Source organism: Hyla sarda, chromosome 1, assembly GCF_029499605.1.
Source record: "Hyla sarda isolate aHylSar1 chromosome 1, aHylSar1.hap1, whole genome shotgun sequence".
In the NCBI taxonomy this organism is placed as follows: domain Eukaryota; kingdom Metazoa; phylum Chordata; class Amphibia; order Anura; family Hylidae; genus Hyla; species Hyla sarda.
This window is the reverse complement of record NC_079189.1, coordinates 193,274,068-193,291,553: the sequence shown is the minus strand read 5'-3', so window position 1 is coordinate 193,291,553 and position 17,486 is coordinate 193,274,068. Positions and strand designations below refer to the sequence as shown.

Below are 17,486 nucleotides of genomic sequence, written 5' to 3'. Positions count from 1 at the left end.
TGCTGATAGCAGCCGGGACCTGCAGTGCATGACCCGAGCACTGGTCCGATGCTTGCGGTCATGTACAGGACGTAAATGTACGTCCTGGTGCACGAAGTAGCTCCGCACCAGGACGTACATTTACGTCCATGGGCGTTAAGGGGTTAAACAATAGGTCACTATTGAGGACACATTCCCTTTAAGGAAGATAATAACTTTAAAAGCAAGCAAAGTATACACTGGCTGCCAAAACTGTATACAGAAAACTTTCTGGTAACAAAGCTAAAGGCCTGAATTTAAATACCTGTTCATTATTTTCTGTCTGATTTTCTTGGTCTGTGGAAGAGATGAATCTTTGCTGTGAGTCTTTCAGATGATCTCGCTCTTGAACAATTATTTCCAATTCACGCTGAAGATCAAGAAGTTGCCTTCTAGCTTCAAGTTTTTCTTTTTCTAATGACTCAAGTATTAACTGGGTTTCCTTCATATCCTTCGTAAGACCTTCAACTTGAGAGCTTAAAGTGTTCTTGTCCTGCTCAAGTCTTTCTTTGTTCTGAATAAGTTGTTGATATTCAGTGTTCTTCTGCAGCAACTTTTCTTGTAAGCCAAGAACCTAGAGGAGACATAGAAAAAAAAACATAGAAAAACATAGAATGTGTCGGCAGATAAGAACCATTTGGCCCATCTAGTCTTCCCAATAATCTGAATACTATGAATAGTCCCTGGCCCTATCTTATATGAAGGATATCCTTATGCTTATCCCATGCATGTTTAAACTCCTTCACTGTATTTGCAGCAACCACTTCTGCAGGAAGGCTATTCCATGCATCCACTACTCTCTCAGTAAAGTAATACTTCCTGATATTACTTTTAAACCTTTGCCCCTCTAATTTAAAAGGGAACCAATCACTTTTTTACCCCCTGTAACTATTAAAAACACGTCCTAGAGCATGTAACCATTGTTCTTACCATGTTTCTGTAGTGCATGGCAATGAATGTAAAGCTCCGAAAATCCACTTATAAAATGTCCCGCGCTGTATGTTAATTTCTGTAAGTAGTCCATTGGGCGGTGCTGCATTCCTATTTAGTCACCGTGGCCAGAGCTGAAATCACGCCCCTCCCGTCCTAAACACGCCTACATGGGCGTCATTAACAGCCCGGCCACAGTGGAATCAGCCTAGACTTCCCTGTCAGCTCGTGCAGTTACAGACACCTAACATTTAGTAATCTACCTAAGAAGACAGGAGGATTGAAGTACAATATGTCCTATGTGTCCCTCGCCGATCTCTAGATGTTATGCTCTCCACTGACAGCAGGAGAGTGTATGTATCCGGCTGGCACTAGGACCCAGCGGCACTCCAGCAGTCTGCAGACTCGCGCTCCTTGCTTCTGTAACTGCACAAGCTGACAGGGAAGACGAGGCTGATTCCACTGCGGCCGAGCTGTTAATCACGCCCATGTAGGCGTGTTTAGGACGGGAGGGGCATGATTTCAGCTCTGGCCACGGTGACTAAATAGGAATGCAGCACCGCCCAAGTGACTACTTACAGAAATTAACATACAGCGCGGGACATTTTATAAGTTGATTTTCGGAGCTTTTCATTCATTGCCATGCACTACAGAAACATGGTAGGAACAATGGTTACATGCTCTAGGACGTGTTTTTAATAGTTATAGGGGGTAAAAAGTGATGATGATTGGTTCCCTTTAAAACTATGTCCTCTTGTGGTAGTTTTTCTTTTAAATATGCTCTCCTCCTTTACCGTGTTGATTCCCTTTATGTATTTAAAAGTCTCTATCATATCCCCTCTGTCTCTTCTTTCTTCCAAGCTATACATGTTAAGGTCCTTTAACCTTTCCTGGTACGTTTTATCCTGCAATCCATGTACTAGTTTAGTAGCTCTTCTTTGAACTCTCTCTAGAGTATCTATATCCTTCTGGAGATATGGCCTCCAGTACTGCACACAATACTTCAATTGAGGTCTCACCAGTGTTCTGTACAGCGGCATGAGCACTTCTCTCTTTCTACTGCTTATACCTCTCCCTATACATCCAAGCATTCTGCTAGCGTTTCCTGCTGCTCTATTACATTGTCTTCCTACCTTTAAATCTTCTGAAATCATTACCCCTAAATCCCTCTCCTCAGATACTGAGGTCAGGGCTGTGTCAAATAATCTATATTCTGCCTGAGGGTTTTTACGCCCCAGGTGCATTATCTTGCACTTATCCACATTAAATTTCAGTTGCCAGAGATCTGACCATTCTTCTAGTTTGCCTAAATCCTTTCCCATTTGGCGGATCCCTCCAGGAACATCAACCCTGTTACATATCTTTGTGTCATCAGCAAAAAGACATACCTTACCATCGAGACCTTCTGTAATATCGCTAATGAAGATATTAAACAATATTGGTCCCAGTACAGATCCCTGAGGTATCCCACTGCTGGCAAGACCTTGCTCTGAATATTCTCCATTGACTACAACCCTCTGTTGTCTGTTACTCAGCCACTGCCTAATCCACTCAACAATATTGGAGTCCAAGCTCAATGACTGTAGTTTATTGATAAGTCTTCTATGTGGGACAGTGTCAAAAGCCTTACTAAAATCTAGATATGCGATGTCTACTGCCCCTACGCCATCTATTATTTTAGTCACCCAGTCAAAAAAATCTATAAGATTTGTTTGACATGATCTCCCTGAAGTAAACCCATGTTGTTTTTCATCTTACAATCCATGGGATTTTAGATGTTCCACAATCCTATACTTTAACAGGGTTTCCATTAATTTCCCCACTATTGATGTCAGACTTGCTGGCCTATAGTTGCTTGATTCCTCCTTACTACCTTTCTTGTGAATGGGCACAACATTTGCTAATTTCCAATCTTCCGGGATGGCTCCTGTTACCATTGATTGGTTAAATAAATCTGCTAACGGTTTTGCTAGCTCACCACTAAACTCTTTAAATAAGAAAAGTCCATATTAAGTGGACATATTAAGTAAATTAAAGAGGAGAACCCTTTAAGACAAAAAGAAAAGTCCATATTAAGAGTCAAAGTGTATTGCTCTTTCCTAGAAATACTGTATAATAATCAAAACCATATCGCATCAAGTAACTAAATCTGTATATAAGGAATAGGCGAGAAAAAGACTACCTCCTCTTCCAAGGATGGCAGCAAGTCAGTTATGGTTTCCTTTTCATCTCTAGAGGTGCTGCTGGAGGCTTCCATTCTAACATTATTAACTAAATGGATCTGCTGGTTCAATTCCTCCTGGCATCTCTGTAGTTCTTCCTGTGTTTTGGAGGACTAGATACAGAAAAAAGGGGAATGAAACCAACATTTTATTGGCAGAGGGGTAAATGCATTGGTTTACTTTCTTGTAAAGAGACATTTCAGTTTTCCAATAGGACACAGTTTGAATGTATATACTGTATTCTCTCTGAGAAAAGCAGAGTGACTGACTGTTTGTGCTGTGTGCCACCACCATTGAAAAAATGAATGTGGTTATACTTCAATGTATTGTAAGAAACCAGCATGTCTGACATGACTTTAAAGGGTTCTCTAGGATCAGGTAGAAAAATTAAAGGACCTGTGGTACCATGGAATATAGCAACCAATTAACTCAGCTTTTATTTCACAGATTGGTCTGGTAATAGGAAAACTGAACTATGATTGGCTGTTATGGATTTTTGTCTCTGTTCTGATAAATATGCCCCAATATGTTGTCATGGAGTGTCAGACTTTCCAGATGCTTGCAGATCAGCATGTTAGGGTGACAGCATTCATACAAGCACTGGTCCAATTTATGGTTTACAGTCCCAGTGGCTTCTCCAAATGAGAAGGAACATTATCTAGTACTTCAGCATTCCCCACCACTTAAATGATAATTAAAGTGGAGAACCCTTTAAGACCTTGTCTTCAACATCTAGAGGGCTACTTTAGTCAAAAGGGGTAAGGAATTTGTTCACAGGGAGAAAATAATCCAAAATGACTGCATCAATCCACTTACACACGCCAAGACTGAATCCAAGTTTTCTTTTAGACAGGCATTTTCAGTAAGCACACTGTCCAGCTTGCACTGGAGTTCCTCTCTGTGTATAACCTCTTTCTGCAATTCTTCTTGAAGTAAACGGAGTTTGCTAAGAAGCTCCCCCTGCATCTCTTCCAGCAAGGTGGGATTCTTGGTGACATTTTCTTCACCTAGGTTTATCTCCATGTCGCCAAACTCGTGCCTTTGTTCTGCATAGCCATCTAAACCATTTATTTCCTTGGAAGTGTTTACATCTTCTACAGAATCTGGATCATTTAACTGTTTCTGAACAGTACTTTGTTGTTCTTTGAGCTTCTCGATTTCATTTTTGAGACCACATTCTTCTGTAGCTCTCAAGGCCTCCTTGTAGAAAAAGGGAAAAATTAAAAATACCTATAAATAAATGGTGTTACTGTCTAGCGTGCAAACTACTTCAGGGCAGGCCACTTTGGACTTCGAGTATATAAAAGGCTAACAACTGCAACAGAACTTTTGTCTTGAAGATCTTAAGTCTAAGCAAAAGGGAACGCCATGAATACAGAACACTGAATAAATGAGAACATAGTTGACCTTCACAGGATGTTCTACTTTTCTTGCAAGGAGGATATGTTTAAGTTAAAGGGGTACTTCGGCCCTAAGACATCTTATCCCCTATCCAAAAGGACAGAGATGTCTGATCTCGTGGGTCCCGCTGCTGGGGACCCCTGCTATTTCGCATGCAGCACCCACCTCTGGGGAGCTGCGTGCAGAGTCACGCCCCCTCCCATAGACTTGCATTGCAGTGGCGGGTTGTGACGCCACACAGGGGCGGAGTTGTGATGTCACGATACTCTGGCCCTGTAGTCATGACCCGGCAGACTCCGAGGCTGCAGTGCTGCGTGCAGCACCCAGAGGTGGATGCTGCATGAGAGATGGCAGGGGTCCCCAGCGGCGGGACCCCCCGCCAACAGACATCTTATCCCCTATCCTTTAGATAGGGGATAAGATGTCTTAGGGCCGGAGTACCCCTTTAACCCCTTAAGGACACAGTTTTTCTGTTTTTACATTTAAATTATTTTTTGCACCACCAATTCTACTTTGCAGTGACAGTCATTTTACCAAAATATGCACGGCGAAGCGGAAAAAAAATAAATTGTGAGACAAAATTGAATAAAAAATGCCATTTTGTTAAATTTTGGGGATTCAGTTTCTACACAGTGCATTTTTCGGTAAAAATGACACATTATCTTTATTTTGTAGGTCCATGCGGTTAAAATGATACCCTACTTATATAGGTTTGATTTTGTTGTACTTCTGAAAAAGAAATCATAACTACATGCAGGAAAATTTATAAGTTTAAAATTGTCATCTTCTGACCCCTATAACTTTATACAGGCCGATATGAGGGCTACTTTTTTGTGCCGTGATCTGAAGTTTTTAGCAGTACCATTTTTATATTTGGACTTTTTGATCGCTTTTTATTCATTTTTTTTAATGATGTAAAAAGTGACCAAAAATACACTATTTTGGACTTTGAAATATTTTTTGCGCATACGCCATTGACCATGCGGTCTAATTAATGCTATATTTATTATAGTTCGGACATTTCAGCACGCGGCAATACCACATGTTTATTTTTATTTAGAGTTTTTTTTTTTTAAATGGGAAAAGGGGGGTTATTCAAACTTATTAGGGAAGGGGTTAAATGATCTTTATTAACTTTCTACAAAATTATTGTGCAGTGTTATAGCCCCCCCCCCCCCCCCCCCCCCCCCCCCCGGTGGCTATTTCACTGCACATACCGATCTCATACACAGATCATTGCTGTGCATTGGCACAACAAAGATCAGTGTAATTGGCGGTCAATTGCTCAAGCCTAGATTTCAGGCTTGGAGCAATCAATCGCTGATCGGACGTGACGGAGGCAGGTAAGAGGACCTCCGCTCATGTTCTAGCTGATCAGGACATCGCAATTTCACCACGATAGACCCGATCAGCCCGACTGAGCTGCCGGGAAGCTTTTACTTTAATTTTAGACGCCGGGACCGACCAGGTCTGGCATTTTATACAGGTACGCCCTGCGTCCTTAAGAGGTTAAACCAAGTTTAATTCCTTTGTCACAATTCAGAGCTAGTAAATCATACTTACATTCTCCGTATGCCTCTGCAGGTTAGTCATTAGTTCACATCGCTCTGTTTTAAGATTATCGATTATCTGCTGGAGTTCTCCTTTCTCTTGGAAAACTAAATGGAGTTGTTGCTGTAATTGAACAAGAGTCTCTCTCAGCTGATTCCTCTCGGTTTCAGTCTCTTCTAGGCTTTTTGGGATATCATTTAATCCATCAAGGTTTACGAGCATTTCTGAGACCTGTATTTCTTGCTCTTTTGTCTGTTTGTCCATGAACTGCGACAGATAGATTTATATATTTTCAAATTGTAAGTGTGTGAAAAAAAGCAAAACTAAACCAAAAAAAATACCAAAAAAAACAAAACAAAAAAAAAACACATAAGTCACCTGTTTATTGCTGTTGTTAACAGATAAGGGAGATGTTAAATGGTCCCTTTCCTTGGTGACCAGTTCAAGTGTTTGTACCATTATTTCATACTTTGACTCTAAAATAGAAAAACAGCAAATGTGAGTGCTTTCTTCTAAATAAGAACAAGTTAAATATAGGTCATATTACTGGAGTTACCAGTTTCTTGAAAGTTTCTGAGAATATCTTCCAGTTGAGTTTCAAGTTCCTCGATCTTCCTGTTTTTTCCTTCAACCTCACATTGGAGCTTAGTTCTGTCGGACTTTTCCACTTCAAGTTGGGCTAAATATTTCTCACAGTCCTGTTTCAGGTGGTCACCCAAACCATTCAATTTTTCCTAAGGTTACATGTGTTTCGAAAACTTAGTTTTCTATACCAAACAGCAGCTTTTTCTGAAACAGTGGCATTATGTAAAGAACACTTTGTACAGTGACAGCTGAACTCATCTTTTTCTACTATACATTTTTTTTCTATATTGGAAAAAGTGTTAGAAATGTGTCAATCCTACCTTTACATATAAGATTTATTAGATTCCTAATAACTCCATTAAAGCATTAAAGAAGCTAACTACTTTGGTCAATCCCTATTTAGGACTGTCCCACAACAATCTGCAGAACACATTATCCCCCCCAGGGAATAAACTGTAACCTGGGAGCCATCACAGGGAAGGGAAAAGAAAAAAAAAAAACCTTTCCACCCCATGACTGAAAGTGACACCATGTAAAGGAGGGTATTAATGTGTCATGTCATGACAGTCATTGTAATTATGCGGGCATAACAGTACTTAGCAATCTGTTACAATCTTTAGCTTGTGCACTTGCTCAAAAACAATGGGGGAGATTTATCAAAACTTGTGCAGAGGAAAAGTGACCAGATGCGCATGGCAACCAATCAGATTTGTTCTTTTAATTTTCAGAGGCCTTAAAAAAAATAAAAAAATAAATAAATAAATATGGAAGAAGCAATCTGCACCACTCTTCCTTTACACAAGGTTTTGATAAATCCCCCCCAAAATAGGTCTTAGTTTCAGTCAGTCAGTCATTCATTTAATTTCCCAATTTTGATTTATGATTATTATTATGTATTTACATAAAAACACTGCTCCCCGTCCCGTGACCCTTGGGCTGAGCAACATTCTCAACACCACTACCCTTTCTGGGGGTTCAGGTTCTGACAGACTAGACACCCTCCTCTGGTCTCCATTTTTCTTTATTTTCTAGACATCTTTAATATGACTAGCTATTAGCCCAAGCCTTAACAACATTCTTTAATGACAAGGTTTTTCATTCCTTTAATAGGAAGTAGATACTTATAACTGTGCCAAGAACTTACATTTTCTCCCACCTTGTTTTCATTTATTTGTGTATTCAGAGATTCCAGTTCTTTGGTTTTAACCTTTAGCTCATTTAGGGCACTTCTTAACTCTTCCTGTGTCTCTATGGACTGTAACAAAAGAATACAAATAGACATAAAGCACAAGTGCTAGTGGAATGTATAGGCTCCTATTAAATGAATAGGTTATATGCATTCCTCACCATTTCTATGTTCTCCTGTAAGTCCAGTTTCAGTTGGTCTCTTTCAGCAGTTATGTTATTCAGGGATTCATGTAAGGCATCTTTCTCTTGCAGAATGGCCAACATCTGCTCTTGTAGATTAAGGCTTTTTACATAATCTTCCTAGAACACAAATGCCTCTAATAATAGTGGCCCTATATTTCTTAAATGCTGGATCACTTAAGATGATTGAATGATCTGTATGTTTCTTTACCAAATAACATAGTAATAACTAATAAAGTATGATATACGTTACAAACCTGTTTCACTTGGCTACTGAGATCGCTTTCCAGATTTTCACTTTCTTGCAGATTGGTGTTTTTCATTTGCTCCTCTGGCTCCCTAGATTTCAGCTGCTCTTCGAGCTTTTGCTTCAGCTCATTATTTTCTTCCTCCACCTTAGACAGAGCACATTCTGCAGAGTGCATGCATTCCTGGAGACACGTCATTTCAGAAAGCAGGCTTTGATGGACTCTCTCAAGTTCCATTTTCTCATTATTAAGAGTTTCATATTTTTCTTTACTTTCTTGTAGTTTTTCAGTCATTGTGGACAACTTAAAAAAAAAAAAAAAAAAAAATAGTAAAATCTTTGAGTGAAGAAACAAGACAAATGCGAGAAAAGTCCTGCTGCATAGTACTGCTATTCTTTTACATCAAGCATCTGCCTAAGGTTAAGTGTTGGGAGTGTATAAAGTTTGTTGACAAAAACTGCCGGGATCATGTGTACCTAAATTGGCTACCACAAGAAATACTAAAAGATATATGTATGGACTTTGCCCTGACCTGAAGGGCTTATTTCTTTCTTTCGAACTTTGAGTCTAAAGAGATAGCCATCTCAAGGGCCCCTTAAGCGGTATGTGCCTTGGTGGATCTCCGGTCAGATAGAATATGCAGTGTTTTTTCAGGGGATCGAATACCTCAGGAACTACTCACACCAAGGGCCTTCTGGTTAACAGCAGTCAAAGACATAGGAGGAGATTTATCAAAACCTGTGCCAAGGAAAAGTTGCTGAGTTGCCCATAGCAAACAGAGCTCTTCTTTCATTTTTAACAAGGCCTCTGCAAAATGAAAGAAGCAATCTGATTGGTTGCTATGGGCAACCGGACAACTTTTCCTTTGTACAGGTTTTGATAAATTTCTCCCATAGTCAGTTAAAAAGTACCCCAGGAGATACAAACTAATCATTTACTGAGCATTCCCTCTACTTTACAGTTTTTATGGCGACTCTTGGCATGGAGGTCCAAATGCCTACTCTAGCCACCGGTCACAGCACTGTCTCCTGCATGTGTCCCCTGCTCCAATAACTGTGTTTAACCCAGTGCAAAGCAAAAGTCTGACTCTACATATCTCTTTAGAGGGATATAGAATAAAAAAAACAATTGTCAGATAACCCCTATAATTAAGAGTCTGTCCTTGTTAATACTGAAAACAGCATTATGAAAAAGAGGGCTAATGTTTTCCGACCTATCCTTAAGAGCTGAGCATTAATTGATTATGTATATCATATGCTTTAGAGTGATGGGATCAGGAGTATGGTGGTTACTGACAAGGAAGGAAACTTATCAGCAAATGCAGTTTAAAAACTGTTAGTTTGCCGGCCTCACTGTAAACATTCAGTATCAAAGCCAACAAGATACAGCAAAAATCTAAATCCTTTAACTAACCTTCTCCTCTAGATCATTTCTTTGGCTTTCCACTTGTGGAGAGGCATCTCCGGCGCAGTCAGCAAGTTGTTTTCTCAGGTCGGCAACAAGTTGCTTGTGCTGTTTAAGTTCCTCCTGCATTGCCCTCAGCTCATCCTGTGTTTCAATGGACTGTTTATGGTACAAAAATGAAGAATTGATAAAGATACAAACATTATAGGATATACAAAAAATTTTATATTTTCTTATCTAAATAAATATTAGTGACTATAAAATGGGCTTGTCTCCAGACCGATATGGATAGCTGGGCTATGCAATCCATGTCTGTTCACTGAGGGTTCACGTTGATAATCACCAGAATGTAATGCAGTGTTACTTTACAGTCGATGGTCAATCACACAGCCCAGTGAAGCTTAGAGAATAAGTGGCATGGACCTTGCCAAACATCACTGCCACTTTACCCATAGATTAGTAAAGGTCACAGCAACCAGAACCTGCCACATAAATGAGTTCAGCTTTCAGGTGCTCCGGTGAGTTGGAAAAGTTGGATACAGTCCTAGGACACTCTTCTAGAACTGTATCCACCTTTTCCAGCCCACCGAAGCACCTGAAAGCTAAACTCATTTATGCAGGCTAAAGTCAGCAACTGCCGAGCCGAGAAGTTCGTGATTAATCGAATTACTGGAAGTTCACTCATCTCTAGTATTTATCATCTCCTCATAGGGAGTTTGTGTCAACACACTATTCTTGCATGAACGGGGCAGTATAATAGCTATAAACTTGCATGTAATAGGCAGTCTTAAAGCAGATATATTTGTGTCCATAGAGGGGGTAGTAATATAGTAGCTTTATTCTTGTTTATAGAGGCAGCATACTGGGAGTTATGGTTTCAACACAAAGCCACCTATATCATGTAGTAAAATGGGACTGCTTGTAGCCCAGGCCACAACTGACAGGCAGGTCAGTAGTCATTGCTACACTTAGTAGGTATATTTGCAAACACAGGTATTTGGATGTTGACATATGGTATGACAGGATCCTGCAAAGCCAAATGACATGGACTCCACACCATTCCCTGTCATTCAGTAGTGTGCAGTGTATAGCAGACAGTTGTTCTTCCTCCATTTACTTGAGATGAAACCGGTAACATAAGGAGCTGCTACAGTACACAAAAACCTGCACAGCCACAAAAACATAATGATGTTTTCCACTGTGCTATCAGAGAAGCTTCAGCAGCTAGGACTAAAAGTAAAATGGGAAAGTAGAAACATAGAAACAGGTGGAATGTTCCCCCAAACTCCTGTTTTTTTTTGGTCATCATCAGCAGATTATATGCAGTGTGCACCAGAGGTAGGTATTGCAGATGTTCGAAGTGTGTGGAATGTTTGCTATACATAGATGGGAAAGTGTCTGGGCTAGTGACAAATGGCAACATGCCCACAAATTCTAGTCACCATTTACAAATTCTACATTGCCAACCCTTGTAGTCGCCACCTGCCATCTGGAGCCTAATGTGCCAACAGCGCTTCTGATCTAAAGCAAAAGAGACAACCTGATGGATGCCAAACCCCACCACTTGAGTAAGTTTACATATACAAGCACATCTCAGACTGTGTAAAGGGAAGTAATGGCAAGTCCTTACCAGTTCAATGTTTTCATTTAAATCTTGCTGTAAGTTATCCTTTTCAGCTTTAAGGTCTTCCACCTTAGTAAGAAGTTCATCTCGATTCTGAACAACCAGTTTTAACTCCTCTTGAAGCTCTTTCAGTGCTGCTCCTTGTAACTGCTCCTGAAGATGTTCCTTTTCAGAATCCAATGCATTATACTTTTCTTCTAAACCTTGTTTTTCCTTGTGCAGTTCAGATTGCTTTTCTGTTTGTTGCTGAAGAATAGTAACTTCACAAGACAGCTAAGTGAAAAATGAAAATCAAACCTTTAATGACTAAGGGGTCGTTTACACGGCCGTCTGCCTCAGTTAATAAATGCACATTCTGCAATCTGTTTGATAATTTTGAAACGGGTTGCAAATGGCTGTAAAATAATCCCATTGACGTCAATGGGATTTTTTTTTACAATTCTTTATCACTCGTTTGCTTCCTGTTCCGTTTTTTGACGGGAGAAAAGACGTTGCATGCAGTATTTTTTCTCCCGTCAAAAACAACAATAGAAACGGTTATTATACATTTAACATTGAAGTCTATAACAAATGGATGAACCTTTAATGTCATCCATTTGCCCCCGATTTATAATATCCGTTTCTGAACTGTTCTTACTTCTGAGCATGCTCAGAAGAGGTGACATCAGCAGACTCCTGCAGTGCTGAGGGACTACTACTACTCCCATCATGGAACAGACTTGTTTCCATGATGGAAGTAGTAGTTCTCCCAGCTGCAGGAGTCTGCCGGCAGCTGGGGGAGGCTACAGAGTCTGTTCCATGTTGGGAGTAGTAGTACAGGGGATAAGGGATTGATCGCACCAGGTATAACTTCTAACCCCATGCGATCAACAGTTATCAAGCAGGGGAGCGGGTGGCATGATCTGCTCCTCTGCGATGTATTTACTTCTGTGTAAACAAATTTTTAAATCCCCCGTCGGGAGCCCTGAATGGCCATGCGAGACATGTCGGCTTAATTAATTCACCGCCACCGGTTCCCGACATGCTGCATTGCTCCAAGAAGATGAGGAGCAGGCAGTGGGAGGGGGAAAAAAAGCACACTGGGACCAATGAATTATTATAACCACACTGGGACCAATGAATTATTATAATGGGGTAGTAGCACAAACACTAATGTAGCCTCCACAGCCACCTGCAGACTCCCGCAGCCGGGGAACTACTACTTCCATTATGGAAAGAAGTTTGTTCCATGATGGGAGTAGTAGTAGTCCCGGCTGCTGGAGTCTGCAGACGGCTGATACTAACAGATGAAAAATGGCATCCCTTTACATCAGTTTGCATCAGTTATTAGAATGGTGTGTTTAGGAGGTAATAACAGAGAAAAAATGAATGGGGGACAACAACCATGTGAATGTAGCCTAAAACAGAAGCTAGTAAAATTATTATTTATTTATTAAACAAAAACTACATTATATAACAACCCATGAAGACACAAAAAGCAAGTTGACTGAAAGTATACTGTACATTTAATCACAAGTAGAATTTTAACACAGATTAATAAACTTACATTATTCACTTGACCTTGGAGAGACTCATTTTCCATACGAGAAGATCTAAGCAATTCTTCCAACTCTTTAACACTAGTTTCCAGTTCCTTTAAAGAACAAGAATAAATTGAAATGCCAACTGTAGCAGCTATTACAGTAAAAACATCTTAAAAGACATATTTACCTGTTTAGCCTGAATCAGCTCATCTTTCTCCACCACCACGGCCGAGAGCTAGAATTCGAGAATAACAGGAAAATATGAAAAAAGGTAAAAAAAAAAAAAAAAGTAGAAAATACACTAGATAGATAGTATGGACTACCGGCATTAGTCCAGCAACGCGGATGGTAATTATAGATTGTTGAAGAATCTTGTAATATCTTTTTTTATTGGACTAACTGTACCTTTTTTTCCTTCTTTCTTTTAGTCAAAAGCATTTTGACTTTATAAAGAGAGGACTCCTGAAAAATTCTCTACACAAAACACTGTTCGTCCAATAAAAAATAAAAAAGGTATTACAGGATTTTGCAGCATTCTATGATTTTGGATCTATATATCTTAATCTCACTTTTTGTTCCATGCATTCCAAAGACTGCTTGAGTTTATCCATTTCTTTCAACAAGCATTCAGCTTCCGAGTCCTTTTTGTTCAGATCTTCGGCTGTAAGTGAACATCTTTCTTGTAGGCTTTCATGCAGCATCTTCAGTTCAGCGTATTGCTGTTCAGCTTGTTGACATTTTGCCTGTACATGTGTTACCTCCTCTGTCAGTTTCTCAATCTGTTCTGTTTTTTCTAGCAGCTGATGCTTTAGGTCCATTACCATAGAGTCAGACTGTTCTTTTTCATTCTTTAATACGATAAGCTCCTCTGAGGTTCTCTGGACCTAACAAGAAAAATATTTCAAAAGGTAATCCTGTATGAGCTTCCAACTGGGATGATTTCAGTGAACACTTCGTACTTCTTAATCCCTTTTGCCAGCTTGCTGATATTGTGAATTAATATATCATAAAAAAAAAAAATGCCTATTGACAGATGAGTCCACACATTCAAAAAAGAAAAACCGTATGTGACATGGTAAAATTTATAAGGAATGGAACAGAAGATTTTTTGTAGGCAAGGACTCCTCTTTTAGACCCTGCTCACATCACCGTGTTTACATTTAGGGGGGGGGGGGGGGGGGGGAATTACACTGATTCATACACCAGTCTTAAAGTTAAAACATAACCTAAATTTTATTTACTTATTGTTACAGATTAGAGCCAGATACTGAAAGTTTCTGTTTTCTGATTTTAATTAATTATTTTATCATTAGTACATTATGGGGGCAGCTACGATATGCTTTACTGTTACCCAATAGACATTTCCAGACCCTATTCTTTAATGGGATGGGTTTGTAACAGGGCTGTGTTAGCTGTGTAGAGGTCATTTTGTAGAGGGGAATCTGAGCTATCATTCTCTTTTCTATATATTAATTTTCCCCTTTCACTGTAACACTGTACTGATCACTGAGACAGAAAAGGAAAACATAGCCTATTATTAGGCCAAGTGGCTAGAATGAAAACTGCACAAGTCTCCAAACTGTGGACCACTAGATATTGCTAAACTACAACTCCCAGTATTTTTGTAAAATAGTAACATAGTTCATAAGGTTGAAAAATAGACCAGTACATCAAGTTCAACCTATAACCCTAATGAGTCCCTACAGAGTTGATCCAGAGGAAGGAAAAAATTACTTCGACTCCAAATATAACATCTAATATAAAGTTTCTTATAAGCTTGTACTATTGATTTATGCCAAGTTTGGTGAAACAAATTAATTAAATAAGTAATTCTCTGATGACACATTCCTTTTAAGTAAACCCCTGCCAGTGTTTACCTTAGGCTGGGTTCACACCAAGTTTTTGCAATACAGTTCCCGTATCAGGTTTTTGATTAAAAAAAAAACAGATTCCTCAAAACCTGACAAAACTGTATCAAAACGTGTATACAAATTTGAATCCGTATATGGTTTGAAAAATGATGTCTGGTTGCATCCGTTTAAGAAAAAAAACAAAAACGTTTTAACTTTACTCCATTATGAATAAAGTTTCACTTGTTTGATTGAAATTCCAAGAGAAAAAAAAACTGTGCAAAGTTAGAAACCGTATGGAACCGAACGCACATAAGGTACATTTCAATACGGTTTTTCACCCGGACCAAAAACAGTGGTATGTTTTGGGTATAGGAAAAAACTGACAAAACCGTACAGGATGCAAAATGGACACAACTGGATGCATCTTTTGGCATACGGTTTTCAATGGAGAGTCAATGCATACGTTTTTCAATACGGTTCTGTATGGTTTTCGAATTGAAAACTTATATATGGGAACTGTATTGCAAAAACATGGTGTGAACCCAGTCTAACACTGGATTTATCATAAAGTGTTTGTCTCTTAATAAATCTAGGCTCATCCGTGGCTGCCTTTGCGCCCAGCCAGCTGAGAGAAAGTATAGATTTAAAAAAATGTATGTCTAATAACAGATGAGTCAGGAATTTGCAGCTTTATACCCCTTAGGGTATACATCTGGAAAATTTTTCAGCTTATCCGGTAAGTGAAGGCTGTGGCAGATACACAAAACGGATGCCTTACAGTGGGATCCTTCACCCATAGGATATAATGACATTCAGGGCTGTGGAGTCGGTAGATAAATGTTCCGACTCCGGAGTTTTCTGTACTTCCAACTCAGACTCCCCGACTCCTCTGTATTAATATGCAAATGTATTTTACATATTCCTTGAAGGAAAGAAAGTCAACATACATGTCAATATCAGAGGACTACTGGCTGGGAAGCCAACAGTCTACTGTATTGAACAGTTTGTGTGCTGATCTGCTGCTGAAGATAGGGCAGTGGGAGGATCCAGGAAGGTTCATTTATTATAAAACATGATTTCCTTAGTAGAATCCCATAGTCATGTTTAAAGTTTAAAAGGGTACTCCGCCCCTAGTCATCTTATCCCCTATCCAAAGGATATGGAATAAGATGTCAGATCGTCGGGGTCCCGCTGCTGGGGGTGTGTTCGCTCTGTGCGTAATGACGGGCGATACAGGGGACGAAGCAGCATGATGTCATGGCTCCGCCCCTCACGACCCCCTCCCATAGACTTGTATTGAGGGGCTGGCCGAGCCATCACGAGGGGCGGAGCCGTGAGGTAACGATGCCCGGGCCCATGTATTGCCCGTCATTACGCACAAAGGATATGGAATAAGATGTCAGATCGTCGGGGTCCCGCTGCTGGGGGTGTGTTCGCTCTGTGCGTAATGACGGGCGATACAGGGGACGAAGCAGCATGATGTCATGGCTCCGCCCCTCACGACCCCCTCCCATAGACTTGTATTGAGGGGCTGGCCGAGCCATCACGAGGGGCGGAGCCGTGAGGTAACGATGCCCGGGCCCATGTATTGCCCGTCATTACGCACAGAGCGAACTCGCTCTGTGCAGTAATGATAGCGCTGTGCCGCAGTAGCAATCCCGGGGGTCCCCAGCAGTGGGACCCCGGCGATCTGACATCTTATCCCCTATCCTTTGGATAGGGGATAAGATGTCTAGGGGCGGAGTACCCCTTTAACCCATTAAGGACCAGGCCATTTTACACCTTAGGACCAGAGCGTTTTTTGAACATCTGACCACTGTCACTTTAAGCATTAATAGCTTTAAGACGCTTTTACCTATCATTCTAATTCCGAGACTGTTTTTTCGTGACATATTCTACTCTATGTTATTGGCAACATTTTGTCGATACTTGCATCGTTTCTTAGTGAAAAATTCCAAAATTTGATGAAAAAATTTAAAATTTTGCATTTTTTCTAACTTTGAAGCTCTCTGCTTGTAAGGAAAATGGATATTCCAAATATATTTTTTTTTAATTCACATATACAATATGTCCACTTTATGTTTGCATCATAACATTTACGAGTTTTTACTTTTGGAAGACACCAGAGGGCTTCAAAGTTCATCAGCAATTTTCCAATTTTTCACAAAATTTCCAAAATCACAATTTTTCAGGGACCAGTTCAGGTTTGAAGTGGATTTGAAGGGTCTTCATCTTAGAAATACCCCATAAATGACCCCATTATAAAAACTGCACCCCCCAAAGTATTCAAAATGACATTCAGTCAGCGTTTTAACCCTTTAGGTGTTTCACAGGAATAGCAGCAAAGTGAAGGAGAAAATTCACAATCTTCATTTTTTACACTTGCATGTTCTTGTAGACCCAATTTTAAATTTTTACAAGGGGTAAAAGGAGAAAATGTATACTTATATTTGTAGCCCAATTTCTCTCGAGTAAGCACATACCTCATATGTCTATGTAAATTGTTCGGCGGGCGCAGTAGAGGGCTCAGAAGCGAAGGAGCGACGAGGGGATTTTGGAGAGTACGTTTTTCTGAAATGGTTTTTGGGAGGCATGTTGCATTTAGGAAGCCCCTATGGTGCCAGAACAGGAAAAAATACCCACATGGCATACCATTTTGGAAACTATACCCCTTGAGGAACGTAACAAGGAATAAAGTGAGCCTTAATACCCCACAGGTGTTTCACGACTTTTGCATATTTAAAAAAATGTTAAAAAAA

At 40.0% G+C, this 17,486-nt stretch overlaps 1 protein-coding gene across 3 annotated transcripts in view; it reads right to left on the bottom strand.

Annotated features, from left to right (window-relative positions):
- CENPE (centromere protein E) overlaps positions 1 to 17,486 on the bottom strand; it is a 112,853-nt gene that overhangs the window by 62,679 nt on the left and 32,688 nt on the right. For 2 of the 3 annotated variants that reach the window (XM_056566311.1, XM_056566327.1), the window contains exons 23-36: positions 13,444 to 13,758; positions 13,062 to 13,109; positions 12,898 to 12,984; positions 11,358 to 11,624; positions 9,737 to 9,886; positions 8,333 to 8,626; positions 8,055 to 8,195; positions 7,852 to 7,962; positions 6,679 to 6,856; positions 6,501 to 6,598; positions 6,135 to 6,389; positions 3,987 to 4,370; positions 3,131 to 3,283; positions 284 to 592 (exon numbers count right to left, since the gene is read on the bottom strand). In XM_056566311.1, coding sequence (XP_056422286.1) covers positions 284 to 592; positions 3,131 to 3,283; positions 3,987 to 4,370; positions 6,135 to 6,389; positions 6,501 to 6,598; positions 6,679 to 6,856; positions 7,852 to 7,962; positions 8,055 to 8,195; positions 8,333 to 8,626; positions 9,737 to 9,886; positions 11,358 to 11,624; positions 12,898 to 12,984; positions 13,062 to 13,109; positions 13,444 to 13,758 — 2,790 coding nt within the window. The remainder of the gene's footprint in view (positions 1 to 283; positions 593 to 3,130; positions 3,284 to 3,986; positions 4,371 to 6,134; positions 6,390 to 6,500; positions 6,599 to 6,678; positions 6,857 to 7,851; positions 7,963 to 8,054; positions 8,196 to 8,332; positions 8,627 to 9,736; positions 9,887 to 11,357; positions 11,625 to 12,897; positions 12,985 to 13,061; positions 13,110 to 13,443; positions 13,759 to 17,486) is intronic. The other variant, XM_056566319.1, reaches the window with a different exon arrangement.